General features: G+C 41.1%; 3 protein-coding genes across 3 annotated transcripts; all 3 read left to right on the top strand.

Moving 5' to 3' along the window:
- Positions 1-1,529: 1,529 nt before the first annotated feature.
- Positions 1,530-4,361, top strand: LOC145444276 (coiled-coil domain-containing protein 27-like). The gene has a single exon (XM_080322221.1). The coding sequence runs from the start codon at positions 1,596-1,598 to the stop codon at positions 3,288-3,290; it is 1,695 nt and encodes a 564-aa protein (XP_080178347.1). The 5' UTR covers positions 1,530-1,595; the 3' UTR covers positions 3,291-4,361.
- Positions 4,362-4,388: 27 nt separating this feature from the next.
- LOC145444277 (Golgi SNAP receptor complex member 1-like) lies at positions 4,389-8,713 on the top strand. The gene is made up of 2 exons (XM_080322222.1): positions 4,389-4,687; positions 5,270-8,713. The coding sequence occupies exons 1-2, from the start codon at positions 4,391-4,393 to the stop codon at positions 5,672-5,674; spliced, it is 702 nt and encodes a 233-aa protein (XP_080178348.1). The 5' UTR covers positions 4,389-4,390; the 3' UTR covers positions 5,675-8,713.
- A 35-nt stretch (positions 8,714-8,748) lies between these two features.
- LOC145444275 (U3 small nucleolar RNA-associated protein 14 homolog A-like) lies at positions 8,749-20,971 on the top strand. Its single transcript, XM_080322220.1, has 8 exons — positions 8,749-9,288; positions 10,993-11,177; positions 13,606-13,743; positions 14,407-14,582; positions 15,198-15,499; positions 17,382-18,035; positions 18,999-19,106; positions 20,761-20,971. The coding sequence occupies exons 1-8, from the start codon at positions 8,749-8,751 to the stop codon at positions 20,941-20,943; spliced, it is 2,286 nt and encodes a 761-aa protein (XP_080178346.1). The 3' UTR covers positions 20,944-20,971.
- Positions 20,972-21,716: the final 745 nt, after the last annotated feature.

Here is a 21,716-nt window from a genome sequence, read left to right as displayed (position 1 = left end):
GTAACTCACAGATTGCCAATGGTTGCCATAACTATACTTGCTTAGTTGGCGAAATACCAAGCTGCGACCTTCTGATCTATTACTATTCCCCTGATACGCGATTAGTTTGTTGCGTCCATGGTTATAACAAATTTACGGCATTTCGAGTTACTCCAAGTCCACTCGAGTCATTTTCATTTTGCCATCGAGTTAGCCCGAGTCTGAGTAATTCTAAGAACGGTCGCGTTCAAGTCCAACTCACAAATTTCAGTCTAGAATCGTCTAAGGGTCTGGTTTTGACATCCTGAATTGGAAATGAGGCGAAATAGTGAATGTTCCACTGCATGGTAGCGTTTGCAATTGATGTGATAGTGAAGTTTGATGAATAGTTTAAGGCTTTCGGAGCAGTTTAAGAGGGAATTTTCACTTTATAACCTGAAAAGATATATGTGACACTTATATTTTGTCAAATTATTAAAAATCTAAAATGTCGTCGTGGGCCTCACAAAATGCTCTGGCGGGCCGCATGCGGCCCGCGGGCCGCGTGTTTGAGACCTCTGATGTAGTGCGAGCTTCTCTCGCAAACTGCAACGTATCGACACCACAACATAAAACGGCCTCGGATCAAGTCGGAGGTCACACGACCGGCCAGCACGAATTCCAAACCAAAAAAAAGAGAATATCACTATCACAAGAAACCACGTTCACAGTTCATGACAAATACTTTGATAACAAGGTTAACAGCAGCACTAGGGCTGCTACATCATCATCATCATTGGTTTATTAGCAATTTTATCAGTTCAATACACCACAAAATGCGATACAATGAAAAGATAGGAAGGTGTCGAAGTATAGAAATTAATCATGGAACGGCAACGACCGATTTTGCAGCCTCGGCGAAGCGGAACGAAGCAGCAAAATCGGTCGTTGCCGTTCCATGTTTAATTTCTATAGTCGAAGCGACTTGGAGTAGTCTATGGAATCAGACACCCACATAGGCCTTGGCGATGTAAAGAGGAGGCATGCACACTGAATGAAAAGTAAAGAAGTTAGTATAGAAAAAAAGCAAGCGACAAAAATGGGGTGGCATGTCATGGAAGGCGAGATCGATAGGTCAGTCGTGGTCCGGTAATCTTGAGGATGGACTAGCCCTAGAATAGCCTATACTATTACTTTTTACATCCGTGAAAATTGCCACTTTTACTTCTACTAAAGTTGAAATTTATGACGGTACCTCTACTTCTACTTGGTTACCAACGATGACTACTTTGATCGCATTTGTGCATGAGTAGAGTATATCGACAGGCCTCCTCTATTCGGCTGACTCCAGTTCTAGTCCAGCGTCTACATAACTCAGTGATTCGGACCATTTGTCTCTTGATAATTCGAGGAATCTGTCAATTTCATCTACCGATACATTGTCCTTGTGATATGAGAAAAGAACCAGAATTAATTTGATCGTTTACTGAGAAAAATTGTCTGCCACCGCCATAATCCTAATCCTGCACCAAAATCTGGCAACCGCTCTTTCATCAAAGCAAAATTGCGTGTCAATAATTTTGTCCAAGTTGCTAGCAGCAGTGAGGCGGCGGTAGTGGGCTTTGAATGGTATAGTCATGTCGCGTTCCGCGTACACATCCAGAAAAGGCTCTGGTTATAATGAAGACAAAACAAGCAGGGCTTCCAGCGGCTTTGTGGAAGACTACAGCTCCCGACCTGATACGGCAAGGCAAAGAGTACGCATTACGTTGAGCGAAGACGAGAGACCAAAATCTGTCGCAATGAGCGTGAGATTGCCCGGACGGATTTCGCCTGGCTGTCAAGGTAGAATGTCCGCTCGGGAATTTTTGCAGAACACCAGATCCGAAGCTGAACACCCGACAGTCAAATCTCCTCAATACGAATTGGATGGCAACGTTTCCAATGGTCAAACTTGGTACGTGTCCATGTTACGGGAGAAAGAGCAAGAAATTCTTCGAATGAATGAAGAGATATCTCGTTTTCACAATATTGAGAGTAAGTTGCAGCAAAAAGATGATCAGATTGCAGAGCTTAGGCGTCAACTCACTCAAAACGCAATGGCAACCACAAATCAGGAAAATCTTTCTGAAAGTGTTATTGGTGATCTCAGGAATCGGATCAAATTATTGAGTGATGAAATTCTACGAATGGGCTCTTTTGAAGAGGAAAGTAAACTTAAAGATGCGAAAATTGAAGAACTGTATCAGAGAATGGAAGCTCTTGAAAATCCTACTCAAGTGTCGGTCGAAGAACAACCCGCATTAGAGATAATACTGACGTCAAACGATGGAAGAAACACTGCATTATCTGATAGATTAGATGATGTTGCTTCGATGGAAAGCGATGTGAAAGATCCTTACGAACGCAGAGTTGAAAGTATTAGGGCATCCGTTAGAAGCGCGAATGCCGATGTTGATGCATTACAGGAAGAATTTGATATTATGGCTCCTGAAAAACTAACTCCGGAAGATGAAGTTATCATCATCAAAGATGAACTTGTGAAAAAGAGTTGCTATATCAAGAATTTAGAGCAAAAATTGGAGGAATCTCATAAAGAATTGACCTTGAATGAAGGTTTCGTTCACGCGTTACAACGAGATCTTCAGTCGTGCCAAAATAAGATAATGAAATTAACGTCTCAAGTCGTGAAATCTGAAGCAAAAATGAACGACGCCATCGCGGAAGCAAAAGCGATGTCAAAAAAGTTTTCGGACCTCAGAGAAAGCCGTAAGCACAACGATATCATCGCTACCAACGAACATGAGCTGAGCGTCACTAAAGAAGCACTCGGTGACGCGCAAAACCGCATTAACAAAATGAAAGAAAAAATTGACAAACAAAGCAAAGAGCTCCGCGATTATCACAGAAAAGTCAGGAAAGGGAACGAACTTGATAAAAAACAAAGCGAAGAGATCAAAAACTTATGCAGGGATCTCGAAGATATCCGTCGACGCGAGCAATTATCCCGAGTGTCTGCCGAGCAAGCTTGCTCCAGATTCGAGCGATTGCGGTCTCACATAATACAAGCTGTTTACAACACTCCAGGCGCTGCTATCCCGGACTCTCTCATCAACGACGCAACTGTGTTTAACGCTGTCAAGAAGATCATCGAAGACAGGAGCTCGTTTCACCAAAAAATACTGGAAACCCAGTCGGACTTTCCACCGCTGCAAATCGATCTTGATATGCCGCCAGATGTTGAGAAAACTGATGAAAATGCGGTACCGGCAGCGGCAAATCCAGATAGAAAATCGGGAAAAGGGGGCAGGAAATCTCCAAAGCATCGATAACTTAAGAAAGGAACTATCCATTTTTATTGTACACGTAGTTTCGACTTGACAATTATTATTTTCGTAGTATTAAAGCGTTTGCACGATCCTATGTAATTTCGTTGTATACTGTGATTTTTGATAAGTGTTAAGTAAACTCATCGTTTCTGCATTGCTAATCAAATTTTAATAGCCCAATATATGTGATTACTGTGGTTATTATCGAAAGGTACATGCAATTGATTGGTTGAATGTGGCCTCATTTATGTTAACGACATAGAGAAACGTAAATTTTGTAAATTTCCTACCAGCAAAATTTTTTGTGAATTATCTCAAATATCATTTTACTTAACACTTCCATGATCCAATACTCTTAAAACCCGAGTGATTGAACCATTTTCAGCAGACTTTTCGCACTGAACTAATGATTGGTGACATATTTTAAAGATAATTTGTCACAACCTACTGCAGGTATAGTAGTTGATATATGCGTCTTGACTGGTAGCTTTATCTGGAAAAGATAACCTTAAACAGTTACCATTCCCCTGTTTTTATTAACACACTCACATTAGTATTATCACAGTATGTATCTACACTGTTAGTTGTATCCTTTTACTTTTTTATTTTTAGAAGTAGACTCCACTGATTACACTCCATTTTTCTATCGAACAGCCTGATAGTATTCTTTTGTAACTCTACCCCAGAGTTTATTTGACCAAATTTAATCAACGCTCTTACATTTGTGCCATGAATATGAATATATCTGTAGGATACAAGGTTTTTTAAAGATTTTTGTCTCTTGTTGGTTTACATTTGGTTGACTGATACAGTGCAGGCAAAATTGTAACATTTATTACTATGAAATTATATACCGGAATGTCAATTTGAGTTTGATATTTATGAATGTATAGTTTCTGTATGAGTTGATGATTTCACTCAACCCGCTATCCTTGTTGACGGTACGTTACTGAACGTACTTCATAGCTGTGCAGGCGAACATCGTCCACTACTGAGTATTTCATCGTCCAGCTTGATTTTAGCGAAAATAATCTGCATTTACGTGTGTGAAATCCAAATTCTATGTTTTGTAGATTTTATGCGATTCCTAATTGAAATCGGATATGGCCAGCAAGTGGGAAGATTTGCGGAAGCAGGCGCGACGTTATGAAAACGAGCTCGATCTCAAACTGGTCTCCTTCAGCAAGTTAGGCACCAGTTACAGTAGCCATGTCGGTGACCATACGCCGTTACTGGGCAACGCTTCCGGCGAACGTATGTTTGAGACGATGGCCATGGAAATCGAGCAACTTCTCGCCAAATTGACCGGAGTGAATGACATGATGTCCAATCATAACGAAGCAATCAACGGGCCGAGTTCTTCTATGCATACTCTGCAACGGCATAGAGATATTTTGCAGGTTAGTTAGGGTTCTATCTACGTTGTTCAATGCGTGCATGCAAAAGCTGCTCGAGTCGTAAGCAGTGAGACTCTAATACTTTTTATCACAACCGCGGTAAATCTACTTACTTTTGCGCACCAGAATTGCAATAATGGACAATCTTGGTTGTGATATCAATCACACAGTTGTGCTGGATGGAAAACCTGCCAGTATGTGATACCTTTCTGCTTAATTAGCCTAAAGTCGCACACTATCATGCTTTCTTAACTCCTTTTATAGCCCAAAATATTGATAGGACTATTGTTTGCCTCGGAAATTACTTCGAATGCTTGCGGAAGGGTATTTTGTAATTCAGTAGAAATTTCTGGCTTCACTGCCATAGTAGTGCTGACCTGGTCATGGTCGTGGTCTGTCCAGCAAGCTTGGCTCGTTTCGCGCTATACAGTTCTGTAGCATTTATAGGAAAACCAGAAATGATTAGAATTAAAATGGGAGTATAGAAACATTTCCCAAGTTACATTAGATTAGATTACTGGCATTTCGCTCTAGAATTAACTAGTTGTACAAGCCTAGTGCTAACTATGTGCGTTATTACTTCAGGACTACACTCGGGAATTCGCAAAGACGAAAAGCAACATAACGGCTCATCGGCAGAGGGAGGACTTGATAGGATCGGTGAGACGCGACATCAGCGACTACAAAAACTCTACCGGGGCCAACAGCCGCCGTACCGACTTGTTCCTGAAGGAAAACGAACACTTGAGAAATTCCGACCGCCTGGCGAGCGAAGCCATCGACATCGCGATGGCCACGAGGGATAATTTGGGGTCGCAGAGAAAAATGTTTAAAAGCCTAACGACAAGGTTGAACGACTTGGCCAATCGTTTTCCGGCCGTTAATAATCTCGTTCGTAAAATTCGAATGAGGAAGCAGAGAGATTCGATAATTATAGCGCTGGTTGTCGCCGTCTGCATTATTCTTATTTTGATTTACTGGCTTCATTAAGTACGCCTTCGATAAATTTTGGGTTTTGTGCCATTCCCAGCGATAGTGATGTTCCTTCGACGTGGAATAGTATACAGAAGTATAAGCATAAGAGTTGGTAAAATTTAGAGCTTGGTGTGATTATTCGAGTATTAATTCTTACGAGTCGATTAGTGAGAGATCATCCGAGTACTGAAATTACATGCTCCTTGCCACTACGAGTTGCTTTATCAACGAGAATTATAGTTGCGACACTTTTTACGCTGTCGAAGCCTTGAAATCTTGATTGGCCATATCACAGCGCACAAAACATGTAGTAAAAAAGCTACGCACTTCGGCTGTTCTAAAATAACTTCTTTTTCTTTCAAATTGTACTGGCTAGGCTACTTGATATAATTGCTAGGTTACCTAAAAAACGCTGCGCACCAATTTTGGCTGAATTGCAACCAGTGGAAACAAAGTTAATGTGGTAGAAATTTTAGGATTTATTCAATAAAAATGAATATATAATTTTAAATTTCACTGGCTACCCCATGAAATCGTTAAATTGTCTGAAAAAAAAAACGCTGTACACCAATTTTGTCTCAATTCTAACCAGTAGAAGTGAAGTTGTTTACGTTCGAAATTTAGGGTATTAAATCATGGTATTTACGGTGGGTAGTTCTATAATGAATGATTTAAGAATTTGCCGCCGTGAACACTAAATTTTCCAGATCTGAAATTTTGTCCACTAAAAAATTCGCTGCATCTGGTTGGAATTGAACTGAATGTATTGTGCATCGTTTTTTCAGGCAACCTAACAATTCCACGGGGCAGTCATTGAAATTTGAAAAAGTTTTATATGTAGCCTATTTATATTGAATAATCCAAAATTTTCTACCACAAGAACTTCACAACCGCTGGTTGGAATTGAACCAAAATTGGCGTGCAGCGTTTTTTTAGGTACCATAACCTAACTATTTTATCGAGGAGCCAGTAAATTATGGAAAAAAGTTATTTTTGAACATATATCATATGTGCCATGATCATCAACCCACTACATTGTCACAAAGTGCGATGAAATAGGCATGGTGATGTAGTACGGTCATTTTATCCTTTGTGGTCGCATAAAAGGTACATATTTGAACGCGGTACTGTTGTGACTTGGTAATGTAGGGCAAGTTTTTGTTGCAGTTAACTCCGTGGAAAGTTGCATTTATTTTTGAAAAAAGTTGAAAAGTTGCATTTTGACCACATTTTGCTCGATTGACTAAAAAAAAGGTCAATTTTTCGGCTCAGCTCCCGAAATACCCGTAAAAGCGTTACTTCGAATTTGGCCGTGTATTTCACCAAAATCGAAAATACTTTCATGAAAAATCGAGAAAGTTGCAAAAAATTGCATGGAAAAAATGGAAAAAAGTTGCACTATAAGATTCCTTCAAACAGCTTAAAACAGCATTCTACATATCTTACGAGTATTCAGGAAGCTGCCGGAGGCTGTAAAAAAAAGTTGCAAAAACTTGCCCAAGTAATGAGTGATACTGGACTACTCTACTCGACTTTGAGCCTAGTATTTGATTCAGAATCGGAATCACTCAGGTCCTCGATTTTGCCCAGCTCTAAGGAGAATGTGTCTATGTACTGTATCACGGTTATAGCATGGTACTTGGTCACAGTTCTACTTTCTAGTCCATCATATTACATGCCCCTTTGTCTTGTGTAGCCTAGGATCTTCCAGGTTCAAATCCATACCAGATTAAGCATGAGTCTAAATACTAGGAAAACTGATGCATGGTCTAACTATATGCGTGGTGCGATGCTTACTTGCGACATATACTTGCCAAGATGTGGAGCATAACTGTACGAGAACCACGCATCCTACCATCCAATGTTTATGTTACCAGAGAGAGATGAATGAATTTTATTTTATTGTGACTTGTGCGGAGACTCGCCACCTTGACAGTATGCCTAAATCGTACGACGGTACCGTAAGAGTAAGTATCAATTCAAGACCTGGACCTCCCATGCTGCATATTTGAATGGAATAAGAAGTTGGAGTGTAGTATTTATCTAGGATTGAAAAGTGATTGGTGTTTTACAAGTGGTCTTTTTGAAGCAACATACTGTTACTAATTTGAATTCCTTCAATATATTTACCGATCATAAACAGAAATATTACCCGATTGTCACAATGGCAGAAATTCTGTGAGATTTTTGTCTTGCCAATTCTGAATAGTGTACAATATTGAAAAATCTGACGATTTCCAAAGTTTATTATGGCGCAAAGTATCATTTTGAGTACAATGGCTATTGACTTGAAATTTCCGTTCATCTTTACACCAGTGGTTCTTAACCTTTTCGTCTTCGCGGACCCCCTCATGTTTTACTTCACATTTTGCTCAATTTTTGTGCAACCGTCATCTGCATTGTGCAAATGTAAACTGTAGGATGGTGATGAACAACAACAAAATGACTTTTCTTGAAAATAATATACTATTTATGTAGCCCAGAAATTATGGAAGACTTTTGGTATTTCAAAGCAAATTCTTTTTGTGCATTTTTTAAAATGACGAAATGCCGAAAATCCTTTTCCACAAATCTACGTGGTGGCGAATGTAATAATAACGCGTAACGCTTCTGATAACACCTACGTGTATGATCTGAACATATAGGCTATGCCACCAAAATTGAGAAACACATTGTGATGAACATGTAACGTTTAGCCTAGTCATTTCTATGTAGCAGCTCATCTTGAAGTTATTCTGGAATAGCGGTTGTGTATAATATCACAGGAGGTTTGAAGGTTTCGCGGACCCCCGGTTGAGAACCACTGTTCTATAGGCTACAGTTTGACAGTCGCAAATGACATTTGACATTTTATCGATATTTTTGATTTTTCACTATCATTGTATGTTCAGACCGGCCTATTATCTACTATATAATAGATTAAAGTGTGTATCGTCTTAATTGAGTGTTTGGATTTCGTTAATCATTTCGCTGCAATTTCCTGATGTTTGACAAACACATTTAATCTAGCGCCCTTTATTAATGCAAAATACTCATCGTTCTTTTCGTATTTAGGTGTTATGTTACCGCAATCATAGCTCTAAGCAATAATGGACACGCTGGAAATTCTCGATAGATTAGACACGTTGGACGCCATCGATGATAAAGATAATGACTTGACAGATGACTCTGATCGACACAAACAACTTCTCGCATCACTAGGGGTGGATGAAGTCGATGATATCGACGCGTCAAAGAAATCTTTCAGATCAGAAGCGACTGATGATGTATCTGTGTTCTCCTTGAACCCCGGATCGAAGATCAATGTTAATGACTTGATTAGTTGCGTCAACGACACCATCAATGTTAACTTATTGAAGAAAGATTTGTCTAAAATCGAAAACCCGAGCAACCGTCTTTCGGCGTTGCTGCCAAAAATCACCGCGGACAAGGCTGAAAGAGACGCGGCGTACGAGGAGTCTTCCGAAAAGATCTCGAAATGGGACGATGTCGTGAAGAGAAATCGTCGGGCGGAACACTTGTCGTTTCCGCTCAAGCACGAGAACATGCAGATTCACACGGTCGACGAGTTTGTGCAAAAGTTCAAGCCGAAAACGCCGCTCGAGCAGCAGATCTACGAGCTTTTGAAGGTGAGCGTGCCGCGCAGACTTATCCGAGCAACCGGATTTTCAAAATGCAGAACAGAACTACCCACTTTTTGAAACTTGTAACAATAATTATACCTAATGACCTTTGAAAATCCATAATTAACTAGCTAAAAACAGCTACTACAAATTACTGCAACTTGCAAATGGATTTCAAAAAGACAGGGCAGGGGTTTTGACCCCCAGAAACTCACCTGTCTACGTCACTGTCAGTAGCGGACGTATCACACAACAGAACATCGGTATCGCGATTCACATCAAATGACGACATGTGTTTTCTAGATGTTATACTACCCACTAGAACAGTGATTTTCAACCGAGGGGTCCGCGTGACCTCCGAATTTGCAAATTTGTTGATGGCTATTTTTGCGAGTCCAGGATTTTCAACTGCAATAACTTCGCTTCTTTCGTTTGGAAGTGAGCAAAAATTGATTAGCAGCGTTCTTTCATACCGCTTCACAATTTAGTGTGTTTGACAGTATAATTTGAGAAAAAATTAATTCTATTTTAATAATTTCCACATTTTCAAACTCCTGTCCGTTCAAATCTACCAGTTGGAATCCAGCCAGATTTGGTGTGCAGCGTTTTTCAGGCAACTTAACATTTTAATCAGTGAATCCTCGGAATCCGTAAAGAAAAGGTTTTTTTAACAACCCTAGTGAACATATGGGGGAAGAGCATGTGGGTTACAACAGTTGCTAGTTAAGGTTAGTCTCATGGTTAGGTTAATGTTAATGTCGGGGGGACAGAATCACATGCTAAAACAACTCGTACTCGAATGTGGGTCACTTCGAGTGTTGATGCACATGCAAATGCATCTCTCTGGTCAATATCATCGACTCGACAGGAAATATTGAAGACATTTACGGTATCGCTGAGTCTAATAGTGTGCCTTATTGTAGCTTTAGTGTCGTGATTCCACCCATAGAAAACAACCAAGCAATTGTTCCCACATTAGCAGCGATGATCTTGGGTTATAGCCGATAATAAAACAGACGGTCAATGGTCGTGCACAAGATAAATATTTGGGGAACAATGCCTTTCACACGATTGTATGTACGATTGTTCGTTTTCATTGTGTCGAAAGTATCGATGCGATATAGCAACTACTGATATATTCCAATACTCTGAACAATTAAGGCGCCATTGGTGGCAGACTTGATCAACTAGATATTTCTATTTATCTAATTCGACTAATTTGAACGTAAAGCCGGTCGTCTAATTCTAATCTAATTTGACAAACGTTCCTATGCGCGTATTTCTGGTTCTCCTGAAAATGCAACAGCAGAACTGTGCAGTGCAAAATCAGTCAAGCTTACTGTGCAGATATTTTCCATTCTCGTACTTACCATACTAAACTCTGACTTGATACGAACTAAACATGATTCAATTTCCAAGTTTTCGGTAATTCACTGGTTCCAATTCTAGTCCTATTTGGGAAAGTCTGTGTAGCTACAATTTTAAATCTCATGTAATTAGAAAAAATGTAGGTATAATACTTATTCTAGTCAAATTTGAAACAAAAACTGTGGCTGTAATTCTAATCTAATTTAGAAAAGATGAAAATTTTCCAGTTCTCCAACTCTGAGTTGTGATCACTGTCAGACACATCTGGAACCATACCGCATCCTTTATGCTCTCTACTACCGTGAACAGCACTGCATTTTGTGATTATTTTCCGACTTGCAGGGCAACAAATACCAAGAGAATCCCGAGACCGGCTTGTCTCAAGCGGAGGAGGAGGCTCTGAAATCTGTCAGTCTGGAGGAAGCCAAGAGAAGACGGGCCGAACTTCAGAAGCATCGTGCGCTGCTCTCGTATCACGAGGCTAAAAATCGGAGGCAGTCGAAGATCAAGAGCAGACGATATCTCAGGTAGTACTACGGCAGTGGACTGTTGTGGTGGTGCGTCGTGTGCAGTGGCCAGACTTGTACGAACTAGTGGATTTTCAAAACGCGCAACTGGAACTAGAACCACTCACTTTTTAAAACTCGCGGATAGAACTAAAACGACTTGCTTTTCAAAATCCGCAACTAGAATTAGAAGTATTCAAAAAACTGTTAGTTGACCGTCATCTACCTATGGGTAGCGGTGTACACAGGAAAGGTTGAGTTCGAAATTGAAACCAAAACCCCGTCCTTCTGAAATGCCAATTCTATCTCTAATATTTATAAGCTCATTTGCAATTAAGCAATAGGTGTCACCGTCAGGGGTGCAGCCAGCCGAGAATGGAGGAGGGTGTTCTAAAGTGAAGGGGGGTGTTTCGTCAACAAAGGATGTTCTAAATTATACCCGATATATCGGGCTAATTGTATGCATAAATGCTTCTACTACAAGAATCAGATAATCTCGCTTGTGTTAACAACTCTATACACATATGCATAGCCCTGTTATATTGAAATGTAACGCCAATGTCGTACGCTACGATCGATAGCAGCCCGAGTCACGGCGCGCCTCTAATTACTGACAGCGAGTCAGGACATCACATTTCAATCAACGCAGCAGCGGGAGATCGTATAATTTCGCATTCAGATAAGTAGCGGCCTCGACTTGATATGGTACCATAACCAGATTCAGGAAAGTTAATATATGCAGTCGGAATCTGATATTTATCGTGATAACTTGTGACGAGGCGGGCAGTCGTTGCTCACACAACCGAGTTGTATCAAATTCACTCATGTATCATACAGATTCCGCATTAGGCGTTTGATTGAAAGATATCAAGCCGAGTCGCCAATTTATTTGTAACGCGAAATAGCGAGATCTCCAGCTGTGTTGTAACATGACACCTGAAGTACTCTCGAGAAGAATCTGAGAAAAAGGGTATATTGGCATTGATCGTTCAGTGAAAATACTTGCCGTTCCTCAATTACGAATGCGCGATTATGCCATGAAACATTAACTTTAGATTTGGGATTGAAGAAGGGGGGTATTCTAGTTTGGAAAGGGGCGTAATTGTACATCCTAAACACCCCCCTGGCTACGCCACTGGTCACCGTGTCACGCTCTTGCCTTTCGACCCAACAATACGATGATGCTTTCCAAGTGATACCTCTCATTTCTGAACTGGTATCTGATAGGGGACAGCCAAAGTCACACTGATTTGTGAAAGATGTTCATCGTAATGTTTTCGTGTCTTAGTGTCTGTTGATACCTACACAGTTCATTTTGTGCACCAGATGTATCGGGTTGGTATTGTGACAGATTTTTGTTTTATAACTCGGTGAAAATCTGGGCTTCCCGAATGCTTGCAGACTTGCGTGTTGTCCAGGCTGGTAATGGCTAAAAACCAATTCAGCACAAAGCCGCCGACGGCGAGCTCGATTAGCCTTTGTGACTTTAAGTGAATTGCTCCTCCCAGTCCATTCGCTGTTTACACATGGGGCGAGGCATGTGGGGCTTTTGTTGTGATTGAGCCTATTCTACACGTTGACCATTGTCGCGATTAGATGAGACATCGGAACCTCGGTCGGATGGGATTTTTTTTGTAATGACCAGTTGGATGCGAGGAAAATTCCATGTGGTAGTCTGCACGTGTTCCTTGACTTTCTGACCAAAGTGGTACTGTCTGAAGTCTGCTGGGTTATATCCGTAGGCTCATATTGAAAGTACAATTTATGGTTGTATGTCGTAAGTTTAACGAGCCAAACGTTTACGGCTTGTTTGTTTTTTCGATATTTATATACCGTTCCTAATTCTTGAGTGTGAGGAATTTCAAGATGGATTCAAAATGGAAAGAATGTCTTGGACCGCCCTTCTAATGCCCAGATAGCCTACTCAAGATTGAACATGTGCTGGGGTTCATACACTGTGAGGTCATTCTTCAATGTGAGCCTTGGGCTTGTTTTGCTGCGACCAGACACTCCCACTTTGTAATAAATAGAAATTTATGACACCCAGAAATGTATCTTTCACATCTTTGTTTCTCGCGTCTTTGTTGTTGCCGTTACAGTGAAACTATACTCACATCAGTAGGATGATGGCAGGCAGGTTTTAAATGCTTTTTCTGCAGAGCCTGATCCGAAACGTAGGCATAGTACATGTATATTGTATATCACCGGTATAAGGAAATTTCATGCTTCCATGATTAAGCTACCGCGTATTCAAAAATGTTAGGTATTCGATCCTGGAAAGGTGATCTTCAGGCATGCAACACAACCCCCTTGCCAGTACAGCACATGTTCCGATCAAAGAGATTAGCTTGAGCATTTGAAAATATTTCTTCATGGTCGTGACAACTATAATCATGCATCCCTCCGGTTTGTCTACCACTGCTCTAAACGACCCGTTAAAATTTTGTAGGACTCTCAGAAAGCAGAAGGAGAAAAAGTCTGCCGCTGAATTTGAGAAACTCCAAGCCACCGATCCGGAAAAGGCTGCCGAAAAGCTGATGCTTGCTCAAAAGACGCGGGCCGAAGAACGTGCCGTACTACGGCATAGGTATGATAAGTAGGCTACACTTATAAGCGCCTTGTTAAATCTGATGCTAAGCGCAAATCGCATGCTAAGCTTTGAATTCTCGGCGTTCGATATTTTCTGGAACCCAAATGTGTGAAAAAGAGGATATTTGGGCATTTGTGAGCGTCCTTGATAAAAGAGGACATTTGGTAAGCCTACCCAAACTCGAGCATCGGACTATACATTTGGGATCAATCATAGTCGTGGACTCGTGGTCAATTATATATTCTATGATAGTTATCCATCAATCTATTCAATCATATTAGGTTGTTTTGCGCCACACCACCGGGAATTGTTCCCCCATTCCTTGCTTCCCAAGTTATTGATTATAATATCTAATAATTGTTTGATTGAATATTATATTCATACTGAAATGAACCCGAATATCGTCGGGGTTAATCGTCAGCAACTAGTAGAGAATTAAAAAAAAAACATAGTATATCAATAATCGCACATACATGTACGATTGTACGTACATATACAGTAGTACACTGTTCTTTCCAATTCTCTACTAGCTGCCTTCTATTTCCAGCGTCAGCGGAACAAATTTGTACCTCCAACATTCTTTTCAAAAACTAATTTGAGACAGCAGTGCCATTTCCTCGCCCGACTTCTTTTCAAGAATTAGCCCCGTGCGTGTTTCAGACAAGGTAGCAAGTGGGCGAAAAATCGTATGCTGATCGCGCGCTACAACGAGATGACCAAGGTGCAGTTGAACGAACAGAAAAAGCTTCACAACGAACTCGTTCAGAAGAATCTCGACAAGCTGGAGAGTACGGACGATGAAAATGAGGCGGCAGACGACTCAGCGGATGATACCGGTGAGGGGACATGTATATTTGACAGAGTGCTGACTGATATGTACTGGACATGGTTTAACTGTGAAAAATTCAAATATATAAATACTTCTCGCTGAGATTGTTGTCTATTCCAACGATGCTGTCTCAAGATTACGCTGTTGCCATCACCAAAGCCACTTCGGCTGAAGAGGAATGGTGACGTTGGGCACAGGCGACTAGCTTATTTCAAAACAACAATATTTTGAAAATGAAAACAATTTCAAAATATACTTGACTTTGTGTTCTGCCGAAATCTCGAATCAGATCGCAGGCCGCGTGTGGGTGACCCCTGGCGTGGATATTGCCCCACTATCTTATTATTTGACTAAGGCGAGCACCAAGACGGTTTGAGGTGTGATCAACTATTTGATAGATCTGATAAATATACTAAATATATGGAATAACAATCCCATAACCTAATCCGAATATCGTTCTTAAACAGTTTTGTCTTCACCTATCCGATTTAATCGATATTCAGTTACAGAGGCAGCCAGTAACGTGGCTCTTTCACTTTTTCGATGCACTCGAGGTTTGCCTACTGGTTCGAGCGGTCCACGTTTTGAGCGTTATTTGTGCAAAACTACTTACTTTTTTCAGTCGCCAACCCCCTCGTGCCGTCTACTGCGTCCCTCCCCGCGATCTGCCTCCCCAAAAACAATCCGTGGCTACGGCGGACCGCCAAGACCGACGACGTACCTTCGCGAGAATCGCCCGTCGAAGACGCGAAACGCGTTTCCAAGCGAGCCGGCGACGGCGTCTTGGGTCTGGAGGAAGTCACGAAGGACAAGGAAGGCTCCGACAATAACGATGATGGTGGTGGCGGTGTTGAGGAGGAAATGAAATTGGAGCTTGCCGAATTGAAAGACAGGAAAAGACTTCGAGAAATGATGGAAAACGAGGTAACAGGCCGTCGATTTCCAAACTGTGTGCCGCCGCAGATTGTCGGGTGGCCGGGCAAGTGATTTGGTTCTGAATTAAGCGTTACGCTTCATGTAACTCTCATTATGGCGGCACAGGAGTATGGATGATGTGGCAAGTTCAAATCACATTGCTTTTATGCGACCACAAGAATACAGGACTTGCTCTACTTCACGTCAAAGAATACTTGGTACTCTTTAGGTTTAAACCGACCAGTGTACAAAAAAGTGTCGAAGTAGAAGTAGTATACAAAAGTACTTGAGCACATGGATGCAACCTGCTTGGATACGACTGAAAAGAAGAAGGATAATCTTTACTTGCCTCTACTCCATGGGACTCTAAACTGGTCGCGGGCCACTTTTCAGATTCTGTAGAGACCGCTGGCCGCACGAATGCAATATCGTCTATCGAGATAAAATAGGCCACAAAGTTTAACAACCACGTTTCTAAATCCTTACGTCAGTACTACGCTGTGCTCTCTGACATGGTGGACGGGCATAGTTGCCACAACAGAAATAATATTTTAATAAAGAAACACAAACAAGGAACAACAAAAAATAACATGATCATCATTCTTTTTTGAACTAAGAGCTGCGCACGATACCTGACAACGACTAAAGAATCAATATTGGGTTAGCTAGAAGCGGTACTTGCTGGAAAACTATCTCCTCATAAAACTTGATCTTGTGACGAGACCCCATGTCGTTTTCTACGTGTCTCGGTCTTGGCAGTGTCTGGGTGTTTATGTGCCCATTCACTTCAGCTAATTCTTCCTAAATGGAATGCTATTGCCATTGCCGAATCCGAATCGGCCAGTACGCGATAGTGATTTTGGGCACAGGAGAATAGCTTATTTTGAAGAATAACAGCAAATATTTGCATCTGAAATAGGTTTCCGCAATTCAAAATGCTTCACTAAGCGTTTTCCTGACACCTTAAATCAGATCGAGCCACGTGTTGGTGACCCCTGATCTAGTCTTTAGGGGGGCGGGGGGTAAAGGTGTGTTGAGCTTGATAAGAGAGAGATGAGATGGACAAGTTTGGGAACCACTGCTTTGGACCGCACTTGTTTCATTGCACTTTGTGACACTTCTATGGGTTAATGGCTGCATAACTTTGTAATACGTGTTTGGTATGGTGCGAGGTGCTCGAAGAAAATCAATGTCAGCAGTACTCGAAACCAAGGTTGCAACCATGTCGCCAGGCTCCGAGTCCATAGACAATCTCACTTTAATAGTTTTGACTCGAGTCAAGTCGAGTCATTTTCAGTCCGAGTCCAAGTCAACGAGCAGAGGGACAAGTCCGAGTCATGGTATCATGACTCGAGTCCGAGTCCAAGTCATTGTGTTGACTGCTCAATATCCAGTTAAAGTCTTGTTAAACCCACTTTTTATTACTCTGTATGGTGATATCGAATGGTTTGCATTTATAATATACTAATTTTCCTCGCTTTTAGCAGTTTCTGGGCGCATTTTCAAGTTCCAGTACCAATAGATAAAATCCCTATAGTGTGGTTACTGTACTATTCTTCGAAGTTGCAATGAAATGTCGGTCTTGACCGTCTGAGTCTCGAGTCATATGACTTGGTTCGAGTCATGCGCAATGACTCGAGTCCAAGTCGAGTCAATACACACATTCACTCGAGTCGATTCATTTCCGTCTTTTCAGAAAATGACTCAAGTCAAGTCGAGTCATCAGAAAATCGTGACTCGAGTCGTGTCATTACAACCCTGCTCTAAAAATTAGGATTAATACTCGGCTCGGATTGAGGTACTTTAACCATTGTGGCCAAGTTCTGAATCCAAAGCTAGCGTAGCAAACATCTATTTGTGACTGTCCAATCAATTTTTTCTCGATTCACAGGAACAAGTAGAAGAGGACGATATCCAGAAGTTCCGCGACGCCCTAGCCCGACTCACAGAAGAGAGCAGCCAGGCGCAAGAGGCTGATAACTGCGAAACCACGCCAGAGGACCAATGCCCCACGGAGGAGGACGGATTAGAATTAGGGTTGGAGAGAAGGAGAAATTTGAGAGATCTTGAAAACGTGCTGGCGTCCGACGACCAAGTCAATTCGCTGTCTGAATTGCACAGCGCGTCAGCGACGATATCTAAACCCGAAAAACAGCCGGAAATAGTAGAGCAGATCGACCCCGATAAGGTGTTTACGTTAGAGACAAGCGAGCTGCCCACCGAAGCGTGCGATTTTGAAGACGAAAATGAGAACGAAGACTCAAACAGGATGACGATACAGGAAGCTTTTGCCGACGACGACGTGCTAGCTGATTTTGTAGCGGAGAAAAGGAAACTTGTAGACGATTCGAAGCCGAAAGCGCAGGACTTGACTTTGCCCGGTTGGGGCGATTGGGGAGGTACCGGTCTTAAGGTGTCGAAAAGGAAGAGTAAAAGGTTTGTGGTGAAGCAGGCCCCTCCGCCGCCGAGGAGAGATTCGCATCTCGGGGCCGTGATTATTAACGAAAAACGTGACGCCAATATCGCGAAGCATCAAGTACGACAGGTAAGTCTGATAGTTTGTTTCTACGTTTATCAGTGATTTCGGTACCTGGTCAGTTTCACATTAGAAATGTGACAACTAGGGCAGTATTTTTTTAACTACCAAATGAGAAATTTTCCACTCATAATTTTGACATTTATTGACATCAACAAACTCTTTTGATGAAATTTTTACTCATGAAATACTCAACACACAATATTGTATGAAAATTCGAAAAATGTAACATGAGAAGTTCGCAGACGGTGCAACCTCTATGACATGCGACAATTCGACTGCGAAAAAGATTGACTTTGTGAAACAATTTCGACCTGACGCTGCAATTTTGACTTTTTTTTTACAGAAAATAATCGGCCTGGTAATATCTGTTACTATTATGAAAGAGATGCATCGATATCGTATTGATACATTAGCAAATGAACGTTTCACTGAATGCGAGCGTGAATTGTGGTGTACGGCACTTGGTGAATTAACCACTCGGCGTGTGTGACTTTATATGTTGGGTGACGACGTCGCTTTAAACCGGTTTCAGGCGATTATATGCGAAATCGACTTACAATCAATTAATCTCAGGCCCAATGAATCAACGAAGATAATTATAATACATTGCACGAAGGCACTAGTGCACCTGGAAAGTCGTTTGGTGCCATGCCATGCATCGATTTTGTGTATGTTGTGAGAGAATCTGGATGTAAACTCAATTTAATGAGTTTCAATGGTTTTAATGAGTTTCAAATACTGCCATAGTTTGGTTCTTAAAATCACAGTACAGTAAATTTCTGCGACAGCACAGAAATTCATTCCAAGGCACACCCAGAATACGGATATAGTGGGAGGTGGAAGTGCTTTATGTTCAGAAATAGGTTATTATTGCGCTCAGTCTTGAGATAAGATTGGCTGAGAACCTCGTAGTAGAGCTTTACTCCATGCACTTGTTACTATGTCATATAACTTTCATCATGTTCTCAGATCCCGTACGGCTTCACCAGTTTTGAACAATACGAACGATCGATACGTCAACCGATCGGCAAGACGTGGAATACGCCGGCCACATTCAAAACTCTTACGAAGCCTAAGGTATGTGGTGGTGTTTGTTTTACAATGCAGTGAACTATTCCGCTGGAGCTTGCAGTACAGCAAATATATCTGCTGTGCACCTGAGCTCAAATTATAGTATTAGCTGTAAAATATTACATTTTTTCCATGATGTAGCTGATTTTGTACTTTAAAATAGCCTGATAGGTGTCACTTGAGTACAATTACCCTTTTTGAACTTTGGTTGCCAACGCCACAAAACAAGATAGCATATTCAGGGAGTGCTGAGACTGGACTTTATTTCAGTTTAGCGGTCAAGTATCTTTCTCTTTAGATTATTTACACGTCGGTGTTTATCGCCATATTGTTTTGATAATGCAATAGAATTGAAATTGTCACGGTATCACGGCTTGATTCTTCAGCACCTTCGAGCATTCTTATGTTTTGTGCTATCAACAAATGTGTGGTCAAAAAGTATTAGTGTTGCTACTCAAGTTGAAATAGAAGTAACGCCATGAATTTCTGTTTGATTGCGAGTGAAAACAGCGATCTCCAAGACATCAAAACTACTCAAGTGGTTTCACATAGTAGATTTGGTGGAAGGGCCGCATTAGGCTTGTTCAAAAGTAATTTTTTTTATAAATTCCGGGGATTCAATGATTAAATTGTTTGGTCGCCTTATAAAAAAACGCTGCATTCCAAATTTGGCTCCGTTCCAAGATATGAACGCACAGTAGTAAGTAAATTTTGAATTTGGTAACAAAATTGCAATATTGAAGTTCTGTACTTCGAAAAGCCTATTTAAATTTGACTGTCAACCCCATGAAATTGTTAAGTCGTCTAAAAGAACGATACTTACTAATTTTTGATCGCTTTCAACCGGTAGAAGCGAAGTTATTGCAGTTACAAATTTTGGACTCACAAAAATAGCCTGGACTGTGGGTAATCCCAGAATTATTAAAGAAAAAGTCAAATAACTTCGCTTCTACGGGTTGGAATTGAGGCAAAATTGTTTTGCACCGTTTTTTTAGACAGCTCTACAACTTCATGGGGTTGACAATAAAATTTGAAAAAAAATAATTTATAAGACATTCAAAATTTTGAAACTCCTGTGCGTTCAAATCTGCTAGATGGAATCGAGCCAAATTTGGTGTGCCGTGTTTTTTTACGCAACCTGACAATTTATGTGGAGTATCCCCGGAATCCGAAAAAAAAAGTTATTGTTGAACAACCATAGGTCGCATACTTTCAGCAGTTAATAAGTGGCTACTTTTGTAGTCCCAAGGCGTATCATCGCGACTAACGCAAAATGACGCGTGACACTACTTATAGGCGTAATTATTTAGTTACCGCGATACTGGGGCGATTTCACGCGGTTTTCATGACAATCTCACTTTTGGAAATCCAGGATGCATGTGCTAAAATATAGCCAATAGAGTAGGTAGTGCAGGAATGCTCCAAAAAGTAGAAATACTTAGGTAATCACCATTTCTGACTATCGAGTTTAGTCTTGTGGTTCGTATGATTAGTTTTTATCGATGTGGATTCAGTATGTGTGACTTCTTACTTACGGTTATTTCAACTTGTTATGCATTATACTCCATCGTGATAACATCGATAACTGCTTTCACTATTAGCCAGGTCCAGCGAATGTCTTCCTTACATTCAATTTGCATCATTTTTTACTGTCTTTCAGGTGTCCACCGTTTTAGGAGCAATCATCGATCCCATGGACGAATCCGACGCCTTCGACAACACGAAAACTCGGAGCCGGAAACGTGCCGCGGGTAAGGGCGGGCAAGTTCGATTCGACGTCGAACCCGCCTCGGATAAAGTGTATTTCAAGAGGAAGAAGGGCAATAAAAAACATAAAAAGTAGTCGAATAAATCGCTGCCGTGTAACAGTTGCTGTTGGTGTTTTTTCTGAGGATTTAGTTGTTGATTCGAGAGGGGATTTATTCTCACAACCATGTGAATGGCAAATGTCTGTACAAAGTGTACATGTACAAGTACACGGAGTGAGACTTATTTTGCACTATACCGGTGGTTCCCAACCTTTGTCGGCTCATCGCTCGACATCAAGATCGACGCAAATTTTTGCCCCCCCCCCCCCCCCATATTTACGGATCCGAAAAAGAGGTCAGATAAACGGGGAATATATTCGAGTAGCTCTGATCTATGGTGAATTTACTAAAAAAGGCTGTTTTTTCTCGGAAAACCGGTCTGAACATCTACTGACTAACCCGTGCGTTGACGTATTTTTGGGCGTGTTAATTGAATAAATCTCACCGGAAGTCCTAACATTTTCGCCCCCTTTTTTCTCAAAATCGTCCACATTGGGAGCACTGCCCTACACACTTATGTTCCATGTTGAGGAAAGCCAGACAATATAGCAGAGAAACATTTCACAAATTAGATCTGAATCAGATTACCGGTTTTTCGCTTTAATTAGTCGGCAACAAGCAGGTCAGTTTAAATAAAGCAGTGAAAACGCGGGCCGCCCATTTGCCCTCTGGTGTAGTTGCTTATAATTGCAAACCCTCGTCTTATTAGTCGAACATGATGATTAGTCTTAATCAGCGGTTCTATTACTTCCGCTCATAACACACAATGTACATTATACAATGCGATTTAATGAACAGATAAGAGGAT

The sequence above is a fragment of the Botryllus schlosseri genome, chromosome 8 (genome assembly GCF_051294905.1).
Source record: "Botryllus schlosseri isolate E-star chromosome 8, Bs_hap1, whole genome shotgun sequence".
Taxonomy (NCBI): domain Eukaryota; kingdom Metazoa; phylum Chordata; class Ascidiacea; order Stolidobranchia; family Styelidae; genus Botryllus; species Botryllus schlosseri.
Note: the sequence above shows the minus strand (reverse complement) of the source record. Positions and strands in the feature narration are given on the sequence as shown.

Excerpts from the sequence above, each read along its gene's own strand:
- LOC145444276 (XM_080322221.1), top strand. The coding sequence starts at position 1,596 with ATGTCGCGTTCCGCGTACACATCCAGAAAAGGCTCTGGTTATAATGAA.
- LOC145444277 (XM_080322222.1), top strand. The coding sequence starts at position 4,391 with ATGGCCAGCAAGTGGGAAGATTTGCGGAAGCAGGCGCGACGTTATGAA. Across the intron at positions 4,688-5,269 it reads GGCATAGAGATATTTTGCAG|GACTACACTCGGGAATTCGC; the intron begins GTTAGTTAGGGT and ends TTATTACTTCAG.
- LOC145444275 (XM_080322220.1), top strand. The coding sequence starts at position 8,749 with ATGGACACGCTGGAAATTCTCGATAGATTAGACACGTTGGACGCCATC. Across the intron at positions 9,289-10,992 it reads AGATCTACGAGCTTTTGAAG|GGCAACAAATACCAAGAGAA; the intron begins GTGAGCGTGCCG and ends TCCGACTTGCAG. Across the intron at positions 13,744-14,406 it reads CGTGCCGTACTACGGCATAG|ACAAGGTAGCAAGTGGGCGA; the intron begins GTATGATAAGTA and ends TGCGTGTTTCAG.